Source organism: Pavona decussata, unplaced genomic scaffold, assembly GCF_977016875.1.
Source record: "Pavona decussata unplaced genomic scaffold, jaPavDecu1.1 SCAFFOLD_161, whole genome shotgun sequence".
Lineage (NCBI taxonomy): Eukaryota > Metazoa > Cnidaria > Anthozoa > Scleractinia > Agariciidae > Pavona > Pavona decussata.
In genome coordinates this window covers 1,600,202-1,622,500 of record NW_028145572.1, presented here as the reverse complement: position 1 = coordinate 1,622,500, position 22,299 = coordinate 1,600,202, and the positions used below count along the sequence as shown (strand labels likewise).

Here is a 22,299-nt window from a genome sequence, read left to right as displayed (position 1 = left end):
CTCCAGAGAAAAACTGGTCATTGAACGATCAGAAATCAAAACAGAATTCTCTGATTACTACAGGTCAAATTGACCCAAATAGCACGCACCTACGGCTCAAGGTATTTAGACCAATTTTGAAATAATACTTTAGGCATTTATCCAAAACAGCCCCCTAAGTCTTCTATAAACTGACTGACATTTCATCTATGTCCACGGAAATCATGTTTGATGTTTTGAACCGTCCATCTTTCACAATATTAATTTTTGAAGCAGTTGCTGGGCGTCCTATTATTTCAATTAGCAATCCTTACGACTTGAAGGACACAAGACAGTGTTAACAGAAAGGGAGGCTTATTACAAAATCCGGCATATTAGAGAGGCAATTTCATGTTCAACAGCGCAAGAAACCGAGCTCTGAACACTAAAATCGGACTGAAAACGCATTAATCACTTATTTCTAATGAGGTTATATTTGCTTCCAGCCAGCAAGCTCGACCATGCCACAAACCAAGCAGGCCGTCTTTAGAGATGTTCTCATAATAGGTGCCGGTTGGTCGGGACTTGTGGCTTGTAAATGTATGTTGGAAGAAGGGTTAACAGCTGTGGCACTGGAAAAGCGTAGTGACGTGGGGGGCCTGTGGAACTACTCAGACGACCCAGATATTACAACAGTTATGAAGAATGCAAAAACAACTTCCTCGTCGTCCTTTACAGAAATGTCTGACTTTCCAATGCCAGAGGAGATTGGACAGTTTCCGAAGCACGAAGATCTGCTGAAGTATCTAAAGTCTTATTGTGATGCTTTCAAACTCTGGTCGCACATTCGTCTGGAACATGACGTAAAGGAAATTACCAAAGAAAACGAGCTCTGGCGAGTACGATGCGAAAAAGGCCAAGAATTTGAAGGAAATTTTTTGATCGTTTGCACCGGTTCCGTTCAAAAGCCTAACCGCGACCTCGAGCACTCGGTCCTTCGGGACTTTGTCGGGGAAGTTCGCCACAGTTCCGAATTGAAATCTTTTGTGTCCGAGCATGCAAATAAGCGGGTGATGTTGATAGGCGGTGGAGAAACGGCGAGTGACGTTGTTGAGGAGTATTATGATCACGTGTCTCGACTTGTTTGGTGCATACCACGTGGCATGCATTTCTTTCGTAAGTTTGCCAAGGTCCTGCCTAATCGACGGCCTCTAGTTTTGGATAAGACCTCTTCAAGAGTACTGAGGTTCATTGCTCCTTTCACAAAGAGCAAACCAGGTACGAAAATAACTAACGTGGTGTTACATGTTTTATATATAGACTGCTTAAAATTTACAGTAAAAGAACAACTTAAAGGAGAAAAGAAAAACATTCAGAAATTAAAGCTTCTGAAATTATGCCATCTTTTATTCCAGGCTTTTTCCTCTTAGAAAAAGAAAGAGCCTGGGGACGAGGTGCGCCATTGGTTGAGTTGTTTTTCTTCCCAGTCTTTCCGTTTGGTAAAATTAATAAAAATAAATAAACAAGTTGAATTGCTAGAACAATTGATAAGGGAAAACTGAAAATTAAAAACTGACTGAAATGCGGCTTAAAGGCACTAGGGCAGTCAAGAGACAACTCGTGGTCAACATTTGATGTGAAAGATAATCTTTACTGTTTGTTGGAAACTGGCGATGAGCGGTCGAACTGCAGAAAAAAATGACTCCAAAGGAGCCACTTGGAAAGTATTTTCTGCAAATAATTCATCTTTAAAGAATTTTCAAGGTTCAACACCTTCCCTTTCAATAACAAAATTTCACCGCAGTGGTACGGAACTTTCTCACGTATTCAAAGCAAAAATTGTACCAAAAGCAGGTGATATGCTCATTACTTTTATTATACGTGAAAGATATTTCAGGTTTTCTACCTAGTTTTTGTTGTCCTTTCTAACACTAGAATTGCATTTAACCTTTTGGTGCACAGTTTGGTCTCACGACCATTTATAATACTAAGGACCCGATTACATGGCGAATTTCACTTAGCCCGATTGGGAGGGCTCAGATTTCGTTGCGTTTTTATGAGGAATTTCAGCTCGGGCGTAATTGAAATACCTTGCACTGAGGAAAAATAAAATCCCTGGGGTATCGGGCCCGATGAGTATATTTATAAACGTTTTTTCGCCGATTACACAGTGATCACAGACATGGTACTTGGCCAACGTTTTCATAAAATTATAAGATTTTAAAATTTAGTATTCTAAGCTAAAAAAAATTGACTTCTGTTAAGAAACATTTATCACTAAAGACACTTATCGGGCCCGGTAAATTACCGGGACGTTCGAGAAACGGGCCCCCGAAACGTTTTCATGGAAATCACAATGATTTCACAAGCCCAAATTTACTTTTCAGTCCAGACTGAAATTTCCTTACATTTACATAAGCACTTTCAACCCTGGCTGAAATTAATAGCAAACTCTTTTCTAAGAGGATTTGTTAACGAAGTCCGGCTGAAATTTCGCCAGACTTTCGCATACTACAAGGTTGAATTGGCAGTCTTTTCGGGTCAGGCCCTCATGCAGCACTCCCACCTCCGGAACTGTAACAGGAAGTACTTTCTCCGTTTACTTTTTGCAGGATTATCCTGGATTTGCAACTGGACCACAAACGGCTCTCTACTTGCTTACCAAGGTCACGGTATTGCTGAGTGGAAGAATGATGCCAAATTTTTCCATTTCTCCATCAATAAAAATGGTCACGTTTTAGATAGAGTCGACTACCAGCGCTGTGTCCCAAAAGGAGCAATTAAAAGCATCAAAGGCAAAACAGTTGTCTTCTGCGATGGCACTGAGGAAGTTGTTGATGTCATCATCCAGTGTACAGGTTATAAGACAGAATTCTCTCTCCTCCCCCCTCAGTTTCAAGCGGTGCCCTTGACGCACAATTACAAGTTCATCTTCAACGTGGAAGACCCAACGCTAGCATTCGTGGGTTACGTTCGTCCGGTGGTCGGATCTATCTCCAGCATAGCCGAGATTCAGTCGCGATTTGTCGGAAAGGTGTTCTCGGGGAAGTGCGATCTGCCACCACGAGACGAACGCCTTGAAGTGGCCGTGACAGACAAGGATTCCTGGGACGAGTACTTTAAGGATTCTTCCCGAAGACTGGGTACACTGGTGGAGATGTTCAGTTACATTGATGACATCGGAAGACTCTGTGGAATAAAGCCGGATTACTGGCGGCTGTTTTGGCGGAATCCCCAAGGATGGCGCCTGGCCGTTTTTGCACCGTACGACGGCTGCTCGTTTCGCCTCAATGAGCCCGAGAATGAAGCTTGGGCCTTGCAGCATTTGAGGGTGCAGATGAGTGACTTCGGCTTTGGTCCTAAGCACGTTCTGTTGATCATGTTCTCAAGATTCATTTGGTTTGACTACTGGCTTCACCTCCTCGGAAAGATCAAGTACAGCATTCAGATTGCTGATTGGTGGAAAAAGATCAGGGGGTGGCGACTGGTGCGAGCGCTGGATTGGTGTTGGCAGGCGCCTAAGCGATGGTTGTTTGACAGAAAAACGAGAGCTTAAAAGAGTGTTCCGTTCTTTGACTTCTTCTTTAGATAGATTTAGTTCATAGATAGCTTTGTTTAAAAATTACCACACAGCCAATTTGCTCAATAGTGTAATTTACAATTTACATTTCTTCCACTATTTGGATAATCGCAAAAACAGATTAGGTAGGTAAAGATTAAATTAAGGTGGGGACACTAGAGGGGACTAGTTTGGGTGAAATTTGCAAAACTCTTTCACAAGCTTACCAATATTTGGAACTCAATTGCATAATTATAATACTAGAAATGGTTTCCTACCAAGACTTCTGAAGCCGCGAACGGAATGGGGAAGACGTACTACCTACTTTAGAGCTTTGAACGATTGGGCCTTCCTGCCTAACGAATTAAAAAGACCTATGCCTAACGCGATTTTTAAAAGGAAACTAAGTGAAGTTTTATGTGACTTGTATATCTTTATCGTAGATCCTAATTTTTGTTACCTAATTTATCTCTTATTCTAGCGGACTTTTTCTTTTTGTTATTTTAGAGGAGGCCTCCATCACTAGGTGACGTGGTGTGCACATTACTCACCGTACGTAATTTGCGGCTTCTTTAGAGAGTTTAAAAGCACGCTCACTTCTCTCATCTGCCAGAAGGACAGCTCGGAAGTACCCATACGTTCTGCTCTCTAGTCCGGCGCATCATGTCATTGTGACCTACCCATTTTCTTCAAAATATCTAATAGCAAGGACCACATTTTGGTACCTTTAGCTTGTCCCGTCACGTGGAACAAGTCCCTGCGACGATTGCCCTTTTGTAAACGAGAGAGGCCCTTCGATAGTGAGGAGCGAAACGACGATGCTTTCGTGGAGCGATGCAAAATATAAAGGCGCGTTTCTTTGGGAAAATCCGAATCCGGATTTTGATCCAAGATCATTCGGATCATGGTGCATCAAAGGAACCGACGAATTCTTACCCAGAGTGGATTCGTCGGTTCCTTTGATACACCATGATCCTAGCGATCTTGGATCAAAAATCCGGATTGATTTTCCCAAAGAAACGCACCCTAAGTCTCCACAGACGAATTGTTTTCGATAACTAAAGGAGGCTCGCGGCAGTTTTCTGGACTTAGGGTGGACGTTTTGAAATTACAATCTCGCATTGAAGATAAACTTCGATCTCCTTCATCGGTTTCCAAGCAACAACTATTACCATAGCAACGGTAGCGCATAGCCTCTCATTTTAAACATTGTCGATTATCTCGAAATCTAGTCAGACACTTTATGACGAAACTTTAGGGACTGTAGGCGAAATTAGAAACAAATCTGTAAGAGCGTTTTCAAGTAAATAATGAATCAATTTTTATGGGGTGATTTTGTTTATTGCCGCATTTTTCACCAATGTCTCTGGCAAAATAAAATTTGATACTTTGTCTTTTCTGTTAAAAGGTCTTTCCTCATAGCAAAACCATTCAAATGTATAGTGAGCTTTATGAGTGTATCCGATTTTAAGATATTTGTTTGAATAAATATACTGCCGTCTAGTTCCAGTGTATGACAATTGGCAAAACGCCATTATCAACGGGGGAGTGGCTCTAGATCAATCCCCCCTCCCCCCAACCAGTGAATTCCTTTCGGTGACGGCATCGTACCATAAGGAAACACAGGAACTATACAAGATCTTCCAAGGGTAAGCTGACGAGTGCAATTTGAAATACACACACAACGCATTTGTCATGTCATCTTTGTCGATTAATAAAAGTAGCGATTGTCATAACAAGTGTCTCAAAAATACTTATATATTTATTTACACCAACCCAAGATATTTTGCAAACCACAGCGTTTTGTCTGGCGTCTGAAGCTGTCTAAATCTCTACCCAACATTTTGAATGAATTATTGCGTAGATGATCTACAATAGTTTCAGCTCTAGATAGTACTCCCCCCATAACAGATTTGAGTGTGCACCAGTTTGGTACCAAAAATAGTCTTTCCAATTATAATCACATCCCTGTGTCTACGAACACGGAATTTAAATTAAATTTTTTGGGGAGAATTTCATTTAATAGTGAGTCGTGAAATTACGGCCGCGCCTGAAAGAGATGATTGTGCTGCACTTTTTATCTTCTCCTATCAAAGCACGTGCATCTATAACTCAATAAACGGCACCAGCTGTCGCATTAGACAAAAGCTATTAGTAAAAATATAAAAATTAATGGACTGCAATGTTTCCAACATCATTATCATTGGCTGTCGTCTAATTTGCTATCGAATCAGTTGCTTTTATTTTTCAATTCACCTGTAATATATGAAATAGTGTAAACTATTTTTTTTTCTACCCACCTCGATTAGCTTTCACTATATGCGGTTAGTCTTCGCCTGTACAATATGAAAATAGGACTTTTTTTTATAAAATGCTGCTGATGATGTTTAAAATATCGCAACACGTCCATTTTTATATTTTTAATTAAGTGTATCTCTAGAGTAATCCGATACTGAGCTACAGTCTGTTAAAAAATAAGATCGCTCGTCTTTACCGACATATTTCAGTTTGTTATCTTATATATATATGTACACATGGGTTTCCCTTGAGTCCAGTTCATGCCAAAATTACAGTCAACCCAGGTCACGCGTGAACAGTATTTCCAAGAATGAAATGAACAATCGAATTTCCCTTTGTCATGTCCGACGTGTCAATGGAATGTTGGACATTTCTCTGGAAATCGTTCCGAAAAAGACGCATTAACTGAAAAAAAGATTCAAAATACTTGGGAAACAATTGTTGTTCTTGAAATATTCAATTTTGCAATGTAAAGAAAAATTCATAGCTTTATACCGTCAATAAACTAGGGAAATTTATACGGGAACTCTGACATCTCGTTGGCGATTTTCAAAACTGACATGTAAATTTCAAAACTCCGTTCAAATTTCAAAAATGTCGTTCACGCGTGACCTGGGTTGACTGTAAACCTATTGTACAATTCACTGCGTGTTCATAGCTTTCAAAGGACGCTTGATGCGATCCACAGGAGTTTTGAATTTATTGACCAATGGAATCTTGCTGCCGACTCCAGCCAGGTTGGGAATACTGGAAGCTTTGCCCAGCGGCTTCTCTCTATTTTCTTTATCACGGGGTGTACCAGCTGACATGGGCTTTTCGCGGGCTCCAGCTAAGATGGGCTGTTGATTGGAAACAGTGAATAATTTTTTAAGTTATATTATTGAGGTAGTTAGCACTGCTCACAGGAATACCATTTTTTTTTACGCGATTCTGATAACGTGATCAAATAAAGGTGATGATGATGATGATGATGATGAAGAACAGTTGTGGGTTAATGGGAGTAACGATGTTACAGAGCAATCAATGTTTCCTGAAACTTGTCTCGCAACACTTAACGATCTTTCAAGGCCGAATTTTCGCGGTAAGCGTTTGCTTTGCTACAACTGCCGCAGACATCTAGCTCCAGTAATGCTTACACTACAACCTCGTGAAAACCAAACCTTCATCTTGCCAAGTCAATGACACATGGCTCAACATCGTTCAACATTTGTTGCTGGAACGACGTCTAGACTAGTTAGCGCCGTGAGCTAAAATTACTTGATATTTTCTTCTGTCGTTCAACACGAATGTTGTAGCAGTGAAAAGAATTTCTGTTCAACAGCATTCAACATGTTGAATGGCCTGTTTCAACATTCAATATCGCATAATATTTGTTGAAAAGCAGTTCCAACATTGGTTGATCAACAAGTGTAGTACTGCACATGATACAACACGGGGTACATTATGAGCGTCCATTACGCTGTCCTCAATCAGATTTATAAAGCTAAATACCCTTTTAGTTATTATTGTTAGTTTTTTGACCTTACGACAATTATGCCAAGGCTCACCAAAGCCATATCCCGGAATTTACTGCCTTCGATTTTAGGATGCCGTAAGCAAAAAATATTTCTGGGACATTTTGTAAGCACGATTTGTAACGTGCGAAAGTCGGCTCTTGTAGTTTAAGAACCCAAACCAACTAGCGAGTTGTATTACCTGTGGCTCAACAAACACATGTTCGTAAGCTGCAGACACGCTTCCTTCAAGGCTGTCATCTTGAGAAATGTGTTCATCACCATCGCTAGCTCGCAGAGGATACACGCCATTATCTGAACTGACAGTGCTGCCGCGGCTTAACTCAAATACTGGAACAGCTTCTTCACTTGAAACACTCTGCAAAAAAGACAATAATTAAATCATGAAATACAACAAGAAAAAGTTAGAGCCAAATACTGTAGTTGTATTAGCTTTTCAATGACTAGACAGGAGCAATGGGTTCTGACGTTTGGGATATGTGAATGTTTTGCCGCTTAGCACCTGTCACATGTTTTCCCGCGCTAACGGAAGTTTGCCGCGTCAACCAGGGGATTTCCCGCGCTTGCCGCAGGTTACTCACCCTCCAGTACTTCAACAAAGGCATTTACTCGTTGATAGCATCATGAGCGGGTACACGCCGTTCTCAAAAATGATTAATCAACATGCAATCCTATAACCAGTGGAAACTAGCAAAGGGATAGGGCAATGCCTTGGTTCATGCCCCAGTAAGGGTCGCCATAAGATCGGCAGCGAACCACCGACTTACGAGGTCTTTATAAAACTAAGAGTCAGTTACGATATGTATTGAAAAAATACTGTACCTTGGTTGGTTGAGGCTCTGGTGAGTAAGGCACAGTATAACCAGCTTGGAACCTTTCCTTGAGTACATTATGAGGCTGAGTTTTAACTAGGTTGGTGGGATAGTTAAACTGACGTCTCTGAGGGGTTGATCCTGGGAAAAATAAAGCAATACAGTAAAGAAACAACTCTTCAGGGCCCAGTTGTTCTGAAGCCGATTAACGCTAATCGAGATTTTCACCTCGCTCGTTAAAAATGATTTTGAAAGCTAATTTTAAACTAACGAAAAAGAAAAGTCAAAACTGAGGAACAAAAATGTTTCGGGAGAATCTTTATATAGTTCATGTTAATCCAGGATTAGCTTCATCGGGCTTTGAATAACTGGGCTCAAATTCGGTAATGAACACTATTTTTGCCACTAACTATACTCCTTATATCGCACCTATGTCAGCCTGTTGCATAGCATTGTTTGACAATTATTGGCGTGCGCTTCAAACTGAAGGCAAAAGTTGAGTGCAAACTAATCCTCGCCAACTAACAAATTTTCCCTGATCACGTTAAAGACATATTCTGTTCACTTCAAAACCCAGAAAGAAGCATGGAGGAAATAAAAAGAATGGCTATCAAACGCGGATGTAAGTAAAAATAGGAGGTTTGCCTTAAGAAAGGACGTTTTGGTCAGTGCAGTCGCGTATCCAAATACCGGATATTCCATCCCACTTTTTTGACAAACCTGTTGGCAGGTCATCCTTCAGTTCCTCCACCAGAAACTGGTTGACTCTTGCACCAACTTGTTCAACGAGTTTGTTCTGGTCACGCGCCCATGAGTTCACTACCTCTGATTGATCAGATAACTGACGTTCTTGTGTCGCGGCCATTTCATTTAGCGTGTTACCATGGCAATCTAACGCGTGCGTCACGTGACTCAAATGTTGCCCCACGTGCTCTTCGCATACCTGCGCGAAAAAAGTAAATCAGCAAATCTATAGAACTAATCTCCATACATACGTGTACCGTGTTTCACGACGGCGAGAAATGACAGGCGGCGGCACTCGCAGGCTACATGTTACATTTTATAATGCGATGTATAAATAACTTTACCAATAACGAGCCAAAACTAACAGGCTTTGCAATTATGGATTAAGATCGCAAATCACCTTGACTGCGAACTGCTGTTGGGTCGAACAGGATTTGATGGTGTCCAGGTGCTGAGAAAAGGATTCTTCCAACATGTCCTGCCACTGAACAGCAAGCTGCGAAAGAAAAAAGTTCAGTTATTTGACTCAAATTGTTTTCCTTTCCGGTCCAGTCCTAAAATTACTTAATAATCTCTGCATGTGGATTTTGGTTCACGTATCATATGTCTGTGAACAAAAAGAGTATTTTCTATTTTGAATGTAACGTATTCTTATTGATCTACAGTACGATCGAGAGGGTATGAAACTGGGGGCCGAATGTCCTCTGGAGTTTGCTAAAGCGCCTACCAAGTTACTGAGAACGCTTTTGCATAGCGAACATCTTCACGCTCCACATACCTCATCAACTTTGCGAGAAACGGTAACAACATCATCCTCAACACCTTTTTGAAGATTGGTGATCTCGTGAACTTGTTCTGCAGCCTTGAGAGAAAAAAAAAAAGGCCATTTCTATAAGATACTAAAATTCGACAGTATGGAAAGCACTGTTTTCTAATCTGTCGCTCAACAATGCCGTAGTTTTAACCTCCTCCGATAAATCTTAGAGAAATGATCACGCTCGGACATTTGTACCTTCAACGGCACCTGAAATTGAAAGTTATATACTTCATTTGTACCTTCAATGTACATGAACTTCAAGGTTATAAACTTTATTCAAGTGAACAAAAAGCTAACATTAAAAAGCAAAAAAAAATTTCCATACCTGTTGAAATCTGCTTTGTGCCTCAGAAGTGTTCTTGTTAACAGTGTGAGTGCAGTTGTCACAAAACTGAGAAGCACAGTTCTTCAAGGAGTGGCAATAACTGAAATAAAAAGGTCCACGTGGCAAAGGTTAGTTTGTTCCTTTGAAAAGCAGAAAACATCAAAGTTTGAATTGTCTTCATACCTTCTTAGATTACTACGTGAAGATTCCACGTTTTTAAGAGCAGCTGTAGAAACACCTTTTACCTTGAAAGTAAAATCACCAAACAATAATTTAACTTCTTCATGTCGAGTTGATGAAATAGTTAAATTTGCGTTAGTATTACTTAACTTTTCTAGATTAAAAGCTAAAGATTACCGTTACCGAAGACTCCTTTATTTTACGTACTCGTTTTCAGAACAATTGGGGTTATTAAAGTTCACCTTTTCTGCATCATCCGATAATTTGTCGGTCTGCCTGTCTACCATGTCTTGAAATACTGACATCATCTCTTTGAAAAAATTCTGCTGTAGCTCCTGTATGGACATAAAAACCAGATAGACATCAACTTACTAACTTATTATCACAGCTCTGCTGTAACCCAGTTCTCTACTGAGGGGGAGAAAACAACCCCTACCCCACCCCCATTAAATTAGCCACTAAGAGCACCTCGATATCAGTACATGCATTTTTTCAACGCTGTTATTTTTTCTTTTCCTTTTTTTTTCATTGGTTGTTAGCAACTTTTCTTCAAACATGTCGAAAGTATTCCAAAAAGTTAGAAACAACATTTACTGAGCACTTTTAGAACATTTACTGAGCACGTAAAATGGTCGTCGAGTCCGGTTCCAATAGTTTATTAGTGGGAAAATAAATCACAGAAATGTTCGGATGTTTTATGCCACCCAGTTCTGAGTGAATAACTAACCTTCATGAGGACCTTCTGGTTGTTCAGAACAGAGTCTGTATGACTGGTAATTTCGCCAAAAGCTTGGGCCTACAGGTCAGAAAAAAGGGAACTCTTGATACAAGTAATTAAATAATTATGCACGTCATATTCTAAATTACGAGTACTTATAAAATTAAAAGCACTTACAGTGACTCTAAAGAAGGGATTTCCAACTACTAACCACAATTTCCAAAATGATTTCCAAAGACCCAATGTTTATTTTTTATCAATGTATGTTGTCGCTAGCATTGTAAACGAAGAGCAACAGCTGACCCAGTTCAAACCCATTTTAAGCTTTCTCTTCTGTCACTAGTGATGACAAAGAAGGCCGGAAGAGACAAAACAGAAATCACTGAGTTTAGAGAATTCTACTCACTTGTTCCTGGGATTGTCTCATAATCATCTCATCCAAACTCTCCAGCATGGATTCTTGACCTTCTACAAAGGTTTTCACCATTGATGACAACTGGTTCATCTGGAAAATCAAAATAAATGCTTGCAATTTGCCACCCAAAAAGGCAAAATGAAGTTTACCTGGATGACTATTTTTAATCTCTCCCATTCCGGCTTTGGATCTACAAATGAAGCCAAGCATAGTAAAACCTCTGCTATTAAATAATAGCATAAGTATAACTACACCTAATAACTCTCCACACAGCAATCTCGCACCCAGAGTCCTCACGCTTTTTAGTCAGCGGGTGGGCGCTAGGAGAGACTCTGGGGACATCGAAAAAATTCAAATGTTTTCATTGGCTGTTCCGTAAAGGTTCCCATTGTTTTACCGCAGAAATCCTGTGGTAATTAAATTCGATGTCCCAAGAGTCTCTCCTGGCGACTAAACGCTGGCCAAAGAGCCTGAGGACTCTGGGTACTAGATTGTCCACACAGCAGAAAACTTACCTTTTCACTGAAAAACACAGAAAACTGCTCTTGAAAGGAAGCCATGGACTGCACAGAGTTTTCAAGTGCCCTCATTTTAGGCAAAAATTCCTGGTCCTTGTGTGTACTCAATACTGAACAAATGCTATCCTAAAAAAATCAAAATGTCAGAGAGTACTATTTGCTGTTAGTAGCGAATTGTAATTTTCTTAGACAAGTTTAAGCGTGATTTATTAGCTATTATTATCTTACAAGTTTGCTAAAAGGCCTTACTTATTGGATCTTAACGTTTCAAAAACTAACATCAACTGCATAATTAAGCATTTGGATTGTGTAATGACTCCTAGTTAAACTACATGCTGATGAACAAGTTATTATTTTCAGTAGGCATACAGTTTGTACCTTATTGGCTTCAGCCATAGCGGACATTTCACCATGACGCATGGCACAGGCATCAACTTGTTCCTTTAAGAAAGGAAAAACAGGAATTATATCTTTCAAATAATTAATTAACATTTACCCGTGACCCCCTGAACTAATAGCCACACTGACCATAACCTACAACTCTATGAGCCCAAACCTACCAATCCCTGAAAACAAATCAAGTCTTGACCCTAACTGATACACTGTATCACATCCTGAATCTAACCAAAAACTTATCTAACCTACCACCATTAGAACCGTACCAAACTGCCACCCCTTGAACCTAACCACACCTAAACCTTATCTACAAATGTACCAACCTCTGAACCTACCCACACCGAGGCCTACCCTACCCCCTCCTGAACCTAACCACACCCACCCTAACCTACATGTAACCACATCTTGACTTAGGCTACCACCCCTTGAATTAGCTGAACCTTACCAACCTGACCTAAAATACCAACCCCCTCTGAACCTAACCACACCCAGACTTACCCTGCATTGACCTTTCAAGCCTCACTCTGCAATCTCCTTGTGGCTCCGAATTAGTAGCCCGGGGCACTCAAGAAACTACAATAGGTGCATAAGTTTGGGTGGGGTACATGAACCTAACAGGGCTTCTTGAAATTCTTGTTAAATAAGAGTCTTGGATTGAGGCACTTATCAAAAAAACTGTACCTGATCTCTGGATGAGATGTCATGCATCTGAGTCACCATGCTATCCTTGAATGCTTGAATTTGTTTCTGGAGTTGCTGGGATTCCTCTGACTTTTTAGAAACAAGGTTCCCTGTACAAAAATGTTGTAAAAAAGGTAAAAATAATACTGCACAGACTTGGTCATTGAGATTGTTAGCCGGAACATTGCTCAATGGCTACCCTTGTTAAACAAGGTAAATCTGTTTTGATTTTTACTTCAAACACAAGCAATCCACTTATAATAGTTTCAGACTCTAGAATAAACCTTCCCCTGGGAACCTTTAGTTAATTATTGGGCCTAATTTTGTTCTAAGTTAGGATTAAGCCAAAGACTGCAAATATCATACATCTTCCAAATACCAGCATCTGATGCACTGGAAGTATCATGCAAATTTGATGTCATTTCAAAGATCAAAATTTTTTGTCTTTCAACAGAAAGACAATCATTGTCTTGTTATAAATTATCACCCAAGTGCAAGAAAACTGTCGATTAGTGCGTCTGGCTAGAGACAGAGTAGGTCGGAATGGATTGAAACTTGAAAAATGTTAGGCTAATGTTTTTCAAGTTCTCGCAGTATTGTTTCCAAAATGCACTAGAGCAGAACATGAGTTGTTCCTTTCACAAAATGAGTTGATTTTTTCATCTCTTTTTTCTAGAATTATTTTGTAGCTAAGTGAAGGTATTATTTCACCATTTTTAACAAAAGAGGTCAAAAACCCCATGACACTTCCCCTTTAAGGATATTCACTTACCTAAGGTTTTCTTCATTGAATCAAAGAATACAAAGTTTTCTCCTTGAAACTGGTTCAGATTCTGCTTAGCTGTTTGGATCAGCTGTTTGCAGTCCTTGCCAAAGGAATCTCGAGCATTCACATTATGAGCCTCAACACTGTGCTTACGACCAAGTTTCTGATGAAGTCCATCCACATCAGAAATACTGTCCTTGACTACATGAAGAAGGTCTTTTGCTTGAGAATGTAGACGACTTTCATTTTTGCTGTGTTCATCTATGAGGTACTGATTCTGGTCTCTTTCTGCAACTGTTGTTTTTAGTGTGCGTTTAGTTTGCTTCAGTGTACAAGTTGTCTGGTGAAGCTCAGTTTCCTTTTCCTCTAGTTCCATGCACCTATCCTCAAGTTCTTGTTGTGTGTCAGTAAAAAGTTCAGTCAGCTTTCTAAATTCTTCTTCAAGAGCAGAGATTTTGGCCTCTCTTTCAGCGTTCATCTCCTGCTGTGCTTTGATCTCTTGTTGCAGAGCTCTGCAGTGATAAGGGAAAAATATTGTATTCCTTAACACTTCCATGAATCGATGACAAACATTTCAAGGAGATCAAACATTTCAAACTTGAACAGCCTGGTGGAAAAAAGGGTGTGAGTGATGACATGGCTCTGAAATCCAGATTTCTCTATATTTGCTCTAATTGGGCACAAACACTGCCTATTGTATCAGAAATGCAGCTGCAAATTTACATTGTGTTTTAAGGGCTCAAATCCACGTAAATAGTTGATGACTTTACCCTAAAACTGAACCAACTGGAGTGATGCTTGAAATAATTTATCTTCTTTTTAATTTAAAGCTAAATAAAAGGTTTAGCACAATTTATAACAAGTTAGAATCTAGCATTTTTACGGAAATCTGGATTCTAAAGGCCAAAATAATCATTACTTTTGCCCTTTTTCCAGTGGGCCTTATAGATTCAATTAGATTTTGTGAGATTTCTGTTGCATGATAGTTGACAGGGATGCAACCTGATACAATTTGCACCAAAATCGAGAGAGAAACTAATAATAAATTATTGTTTACCAGTCCATATATGCAAATCTTACAATAGAGGAGTCTTAATAAATATTAAAAAAATTATTTGTTAACACTGAAATCCATTCCCGGAGGGTACGTACTGGTAATTTTCCTCTGAAATGTAAAAGCCCTCCTTTCCTCTGGCAGCTAAAAGGTCTTTTTTGAGTTTCTCAATTTCCTCAGTGTACTCCTGAAAAAATGTGTGTTACATTATAACAATTATTATAGTGATGTATCTAACTTTTTCAATTGCAAACCCAGGTAACTGAAGAGATATTAATATGTAAAATTAAGAAAAACAGAACTTTACTCTAGGGAAACATTCAATGAACCCATTCTTTGAAGTATATATTATATTATGTAAATGAGTGAAAACTTTTAAAGGATTTCTCAAGGATCACAAATTGAAAGTCAGAACTTTTTCAATGTTCAAGACAGCACAAATTGTCCTGTTGTCCTGTTGTCTACACGACTGCACCACAGACATCGATGGTAATGAATTGAAAGAGCATACAAAGGGTAAAAAACTGGGTCATAAATCAATGAACCTGATTGTATAAACATGTAAAAATAAAATGTAACTAAACTTGTTGGTATCAGTACAGTGAAGAATGCATAACTTGAAAACTTAAATTTTTCCATGTAAGCCATGTTCACAGGCTCCCAAAGTGGGACATAGGACAAAGAGTAACTGAATTGGAAAGCACAGCGAGCCAAGCGCAGTATGGGATCAATTTTTCTCTTCTCCCTATACCCTACTTGGGAGCCTCTACAATGTTACAGATAAATCTGTTTAGAGACAAATTTCTCTTACTAATGTTTTTCTCTACTTTCAGTTAGTACTTTCCAAGGCAATATGATAGTCCTGAAGAAATTCCCTTCAAAAATGCGCAAACCTCATTTTATGTACCTTAATCAGAGTTTTCTTGGTGAGTTTTTGGTTGACTTCAGGTCTGTTCAGTATATTCTTTGCTCGGTGTGCATAGTCAAGAGTGCTCAGAGTTTCCTAAAAGAATGATTCATAAAATTCTTTGTTAAAAATCAGTTGTCAAGTGCACTCAGTGTGGGAAAGACTGCTACTTTTGTATTGTCTTGTCCAGCCACATTCAATGTTATGTTGGATTGAACATCCAGAGCGGGATCCCATAGTCTTCTTAATTAGACTGATGGATGCCTACAACACAATACTGCATAATAACATTGTTCTTTATAATAATGAGTACTGTTACATTAAGCTAATAAAAACCAACTCTACTAATGTACTAAAAATAATTACCTCTAAGTTGCAGAGGGCAGGTGAAATGGTGGCAATTATGGAAGTTTTTGTTCTGCCACCAAGAGAATCCTGCAACAGTCTTGTCAGCTTACTTTCTCTGTTGAAAAAGCAAAAGTTTAAAATTTTACCCCAAGATACATGTATGATTACTTAAATTTTATTGTTTGTACACACAATATGATCCAACTGAACTTCCTTTTATTTCTGATGTGGAGCATGATATTTTGGTCTCCATCAGGTGATAGGGTCAACTAGTTAGTTTACATACCTGTAAGGGATATGTGGTGCTCTTTCAACCAGTGATGTTATCACCCGCCCAAGAGTTAATAAACTCTGATTGATTGTACCTGGAAAAAAGAATTATCAAAGACAATAAGTTAACATGCAGTACTTCTGGCAATATCATTTAAAACTGATAACAAATACAGCACTGCATCCTTGTACATCCTCCATGGGTTTATAATAAACTCACAAAATGACCAGACCCTATCCAGTTGGCTGGATAAGTCAGTTTGAAGAGTACTACTGACACCAATATAATGCAGAGGTCATGGGTTTGAATCCATCAGACCTTCTTTTCACAAATGCTGAAGTTGCATACTAAGATACATGACTTTCGTGATAATCTTCCATACATTTGTAAATACACCACTAATATACCTGTAAGTTTAGTTCAGTTTTTTTACAGCAGACATTCTACTGTATCACTATGTACTACAAGATTAAATATTTTTTTTTGCCACTGTTTCCTTTAGAACACCTTGATTTTGTACAAGCCAGCAATGACATGCAGTGTCCTTTTCCCCCTTCTGCCTGAAAACAGTCTATCCTGGTGAAACATTTTACACACACTTCTAAGCAGAGCTTTGACTTCAGGAATGGTTATGATGTACTTTCTTTTCCTACCTGCTTCTCTGAGTCTTTTGTCTACAGCACCTGACCGCCCAACATTTTCACTTCCTGCTAAATCGACCTTAAGAAGAAGTCAAACAATTATTGTTAGTCAACTAACTTTGCCAAAATGCATCATTCATGGACCTCTCAATACATTGCAATATATTTTGGGTACAAGACAGTAAGCTGGCACCGCAAAAGTTTTGCTTTTTTGATTGAAGCTGCATGTCCTTTCTGTTAGTAGTCATTTCTGTGGCTTTCTCGCCGTGAATCAAAATGTGCTCCTGAAACACAACCAGCTTACAATAATTATTATTAATCTACAGTTTAAATGTAAAACTTACCAAGTTTAACTTGCCAATCTTCAATAATTCTTCACCAGTGACAGAATTCTCTTTGATGTGAATAGTCACAGAAAACACTGAATGGGAACGACTGAAAGGAAAAATAAAAATATTAATAATATTGCAATCAAATGGCCAGAAGAAACTTAAAAATTACAGACACATTCATACTTTTACACATCCCAAAACTCAAATGCTACAAATTAATGCTAACCTGAGCTTGTAAATAAATGCAACGGCAAGCTAACTTTATAATTTCTGGGTTATGGTACAGTCATTTTGTTTGAAGAAGTACTTCACCTTGAATGTGCATTCATCAAAGTAGCAGCAGTTTGTCGCTTTGCCCTGCCTCTCTCAAGAATATCATAAACATCATCTTTGTCATGGACCACAAGCTCCTCAAGTCCTTGGATGACAACTGAACCCTAGAAGAACACGTGCCAACAATAAGTGGGGTGGGGTGGAGTCCAAATGGAAAGCACATAGGGTGGAGGGAGAATCTGAAATGGTAGTCATCAATTGGTGGAGATTGACTTCATCTGATTTACCATTAACAAGTGCAGGAGTAATGACTTCAAACTGTCATTTTTCAGTCCACTCTATATTAAACTCCTCAACCATAGATGAGCTTGGGAGCCACATAAAACAATGTTGGCAACATTGAAATGTTGTATAATTGTGATAATTTTGATTTGTATTTTAATTGATTTATGTATCAAGTTATTGCAAATGATTTAGAATATGCCATTAAATAAATAAATGATGGAAATAATATAACACACAGTAATTATAATTTTTTGCTTAATATTTCCCTCTACATTATTTTGAAACATCCACATCCCCATTCTTACCTTGCGTGCAGAATCTTCAAAAAGGCGCATTTTTTGATTGTCCAAGCTTGGGGACAATAAGTCAAACAATTCCTCATTGTATATTTCCAAGAATGAAACCCGCACAGAGAACTCACATTCCTGAGGAAAAAAAAAGGACTTAAATCACCAGACATGTAGAGCAGTTTGCTATAAAAAATTTGAGATCCAACACTTTTTTTTGGTAGAAGACTGGGAGGGGTGGGTCATTGGAAAATATAAAAAATCCAGGCACAAAGTAAGGTTTTATCAGAACCTGGGATCTGAGTACTGGTACCTGGTGTGTGATCTAAACATGGTAATTGCCTTTGAGCCAGTCTAAACAATTTAACAACTTGCCAAGGGGTCCCCTTGGCAAGTTGTTGTATATTCACCATCAAGAACCTCATCTCCTACTTCAAAACTTTTTACATGTATGAAAACCCTGGAGGTAGTGAATCTTAAAAGCACCAAGCAGTTTACTGGACTAAATGGTGATATGACTGTACTGCATTTATAGTCAAGGCCAAACATGGTCAACAAATCATTAAGTAAACCCAGCCTGATTACCCACCATTTGACTGTTGAGCTTTTCAAGCAACTGATGCATGGTGCGTGGAATTATTCCAGCTGAGGGATCCTGCAATTTAGAAAAGAAGATACAGTCAACTCCTGATAACTCAAACCCTCGCTAACTCGAACAAATTTTCCTTTCCACCTTCCAGGTCATTTTCTATATAATTTTACCTTCGATAACTCAAACTCTCAATAACTCGAACCTTTTTCAATTTCCCTTGAAGGGTTGTGTTATTGGGACTCAACTGTAATTATGAAACATAACTGTATATAAAACATACAGTAGTAAAGCACCTTCATTAGATGATATGTTAAACTTTGCCTCTTGAACAGAATCAATGTCTTTGCTTATTGATGCAATCCCCTCCCGCCACCTTTCAATGTTAACATAAATTATGTGGATAGCACATGCATAGATTCGTCTTTGTTCATCAACATTGTGGGTGGGGGGAGGGGATTGGAACCATGTCTAAATTGGCCCCACCTTGGCCTCTGTCCCGAATATTTTGGTCAGGATTGTGGATGTGCTACATGTACATAAGAGTTAAGGTCACTGATAACATCAAGCGCACTCAGTAATCAGCCACCCGTCTAAGGTTATGGCCAACCTTATCACTCACCTCCTCCCAAGAACAGTCATCTTGACTTCTCTCTCCTTCCATGGTGTAAGTCTTTCCTGTACCTGTCTGGCCATAACTACATGAAAAAAAAAAAAAAACAGACACTTCTGATAAAACTGTAGAAAATTACCATTTTACAGCAATACTATTAACTAAAAACTTGAGGTAAATTGTCCAGGTACAAGACAAGGGCAAACTTACGCAAAGATAGTACAGTTGTATCCCATCAAGACTTCATCCAAGATCGGCACGACAACTGAGCGATACACATCAAACTGCTTGGTATCAGGGGCAAACACTCGATCAAACGTGAATGTTTTTGTTGTCGTTGACAAAGAGGACATGTTTCCAATGTCATGTTTAACAACAATTTCCCGTTTAGCTGGATGGCATTTAACCACTGATGGGGAGCTTTCTTTTACTTCTTTAGTATTTCGAGGCCTGCAAAGAAAGAAGACAACATGGCATGAAAAACATATTACTCTGAACACGCTAATTTATCTTTCTCAAACAGATTGCCGTTTTGCTTGAGAGCTGTGGGAGTCTATGCAAGGCTGTTCCTCAACAGGAGCCTGGAGTAGCCTGGGGCACCCAAGAAAATGTCTCCCTCCTGTCATGCTCTCCCCCCACCCCTTTTTCTGTATCCATTTTAAAGATATACGTATTGTGATTGTGTTCCATTTGTATGCTGCAGTAAGCATAAATTGTCTACAATAATACAGCGAATGTTGCGACCCTTGCTCGTTTTGTCTTGTTAACATTTTGATTTTGTGTATTTTATCTGTATATATTATTTAAGATCGGATTGCCATTATAGGCTACAGTAAGCATGAACTTGGCACAATAAACATGTTGTACTTCCCGAAAAAAAGGTGTGATATTACACCCCTACCTCCCCATAACGGCCACCTCTCCACAACAGCCACTTTCTTCTGTCCCCAAGGTGGCCGTTGTGGAGAGGTTCAACTGTACTACTAAAAATAGTTTGTCGGAAAAAAATACAGGGAAATGTATGGAAAGTTCAAAACACGACTGGACACTTTCTGGCGTAGCTACATCCCTTTAATTTATTAAAATCCTTTTCCTAGTGCCAAAAGTTTCCAATTCATGAGTTTTTCAGAAGCAAAAAATTATTTGGCTTTGGATTTCCATACAAACACTGTTATATCAGGCCTGTTTGCCTACTCGTCAAAATGGCGTCGAAAACCGTGACAAGGCCTATTTTTTTCCAGCAACACCTAACACTTCACATGTTGGGCTCCTAACTTCTTGTCTTTTGGCCTTGTGGGCTCCTTGGAATTTTTCTTAGTTAGGCAATGCCTTGCCAGTATGTTAACAATATTTTGCTCTTTATTCTCCTTTTTGAGTTCACAGCATTTTTTAACAAACCCATCAAGTTAACCTTTAAGTCCCAAAAGTGATCAACATCTAATTTCCCCTTACAAAATATCACAACTTAATCAAACACACAGGTCATGAGAATCAATGGACTGATCACCAAGGAAAAAATGTCTTGATGTTTTAACACATTCTCCCAACTAATGCCATAAGAAAGATATGAATAACAGTGAGGAGAATATGTCTGTTGATATTTGGGAAAATAACTATTACAGGCTCCAGTTGTTCAAAAAGCAGCAGATAACTTTATCCAACGGATAAGTTGCTATCCAGCGGATAAATTGTATTGGTTGAAGTACATTTTATCTGGTACCAGTTGTTCAAAGGCCGGATAACTTTATCCTGTGGATAAGTCACTATCCGACAGTTTCAATCTGGGAAAAGATTTCAGTATTTCCTCTTGTACAAGCGAATATGCACACTCTAACCACAGTTATGTTTGGGAGTGTACGAAAACCTTGGACAACATTGACCGTGAAGTATATTTCAGACCCTGAATAGTGCCTTTTCCAGCAGATAAAGTCATCCGGCCTTTGAACAACTGGGGCCAGATCTTTTCTACTGTTACATTCAATCTACATGTAGTTGGGAAAAAGGGCAATGTCTAGTGCCTGCTAATGACAGTGAAAACAGAGATAACCAGGAAGGTCCCCCATCTACATGGAAAACCTGGAAACCCCCGGTGGAAATATCATTCTTGAAGAATTTCTGAAATTATGGCCACCATAATATTTCTTTCAATTTGATGCTACTTACAATACTGTACATTGCACATCAGATTTTCCATAATAGACAAGCTCAACCGGGTGGCTTGTGTAAATGGTAAGTACCCCAGCAATACTGCCGTTTCCAAAAATACATGTACCATCCATTTGTGGACACCACTGCCCCCGACCCACCATCCGAAACAATTTCTGGAAATCCCTCACCCAAATGCAGGTTCAACAAGTCCAAAGGGCAAATCATAAGGTAGTCAGAGGCTAATATTCGGCTAGATATACGGCTATAATTAAAGACGAGAAATTCTCGAAGAAAATGGATGTAACGTCTCTTTCTTCGTTCTACAAAGGAGTTTATCGATAGCTGATCACTATTTTTCCATGCATATTTTCTGGATCACTTTCAATTCATCTACTAAAAATGTTTTTATAAATTTCTAAACATCCCACAGACTAATAAATAGGTTCTAATAAATATGTCACAGCATGATATGAAAGCCTTCGTTCCCTGTCAGACTATTTTCATCTCGATCGATCGATAAAAAGCAAAATCATAGCTTAAAATTAATTTACTCGATTTGACGTTTACCAGCGTTTACGTACAGTAGCCTAGCATCTTACCGACATCGGACAACAACTTGAATGTTCTTTTCCTGTGGTGCTTTACCTTTCACCATCTTTTCTTCTCTAATCAGTTTCACGGAAGGAGGATGTGAAATTAAAAGTATCTTTTTCAGCCTAAAAATTGTCGAAACCGCTCAGTCTGTGTTCCTTTGATCTCTGGCAGTCGCCTGTAAACTCGTTCGATTTCCGAGCCAGATTTGAACGAGCCAATAAAATCCAACATTAGTAGTCACGTGGTGGTGTAAAAT

At 39.0% G+C, this 22,299-nt stretch overlaps 2 protein-coding genes across 4 annotated transcripts in view; one reads left to right on the top strand and one right to left on the bottom strand.

Annotated features, from left to right (window-relative positions):
• LOC146464677 (uncharacterized) overlaps positions 1–4,515 on the top strand; it is a 9,864-nt gene extending 5,349 nt beyond the window's left edge. The window contains exons 1-3 of one of the 2 annotated variants that reach the window (XM_085129491.1): positions 48–101; positions 465–1,236; positions 2,571–4,515. In XM_085129491.1, coding sequence (XP_084985617.1) covers positions 480–1,236; positions 2,571–3,514 — 1,701 coding nt within the window. In that variant the 5' untranslated portion in view covers positions 48–101; positions 465–479 and the 3' untranslated portion in view covers positions 3,515–4,515. Of the gene's footprint in view, positions 1–47; positions 102–464; positions 1,237–2,570 lie in introns of those variants that run through there. The other variant, XM_085129490.1, reaches the window with a different exon arrangement.
• A 637-nt stretch (positions 4,516–5,152) lies between these two features.
• LOC146464676 (kinesin-like protein KIF11-B) lies at positions 5,153–22,204 on the bottom strand. 2 transcript variants are annotated; one of them, XM_085129488.1, is made up of 27 exons: positions 22,049–22,204; positions 19,512–19,751; positions 19,311–19,386; positions 18,689–18,754; positions 18,118–18,237; positions 17,567–17,691; positions 17,267–17,357; positions 16,935–17,001; positions 16,297–16,375; positions 16,029–16,125; positions 15,663–15,758; positions 14,854–14,942; positions 13,708–14,213; positions 12,936–13,045; positions 12,237–12,299; positions 11,856–11,984; positions 11,332–11,430; positions 10,935–11,003; positions 10,450–10,542; positions 10,211–10,272; positions 10,028–10,127; positions 9,664–9,747; positions 9,286–9,381; positions 8,862–9,084; positions 8,147–8,282; positions 7,511–7,685; positions 5,153–6,654 (listed from the first exon to the last, which is right to left on the bottom strand). In XM_085129488.1, exons 1-27 carry the CDS (start codon positions 22,102–22,104, stop codon positions 6,457–6,459), a joined length of 3,345 nt encoding a protein of 1,114 aa, XP_084985614.1. In that variant the 5' UTR covers positions 22,105–22,204; the 3' UTR covers positions 5,153–6,456. The 2 variants fall into 2 exon arrangements, with proteins under 2 accessions (XP_084985614.1, XP_084985615.1); XM_085129489.1 differs by having other exon boundaries at positions 7,511–7,687; positions 8,152–8,282.
• Positions 22,205–22,299: the final 95 nt, after the last annotated feature.

What these genes read in the sequence shown, in the direction of transcription:
- LOC146464676 (XM_085129488.1), bottom strand. Translation starts at nt 22,104, where the DNA reads ATGGTGAAAGGTAAAGCACCACAGGAAAAGAACATTCAAGTTGTTGTC. An exon ending in AGATTGGCAAGTTAAACTTG is followed by an intron (nt 17,002 to 17,266) that starts GTAAGTTTTACA and finishes CTTCTTCTTAAG; the next exon opens with GTCGATTTAGCAGGAAGTGA. An exon ending in CCAAGAAAACTCTGATTAAG is followed by an intron (nt 14,943 to 15,662) that starts GTACATAAAATG and finishes ACATTTTTTCAG; the next exon opens with GAGTACACTGAGGAAATTGA.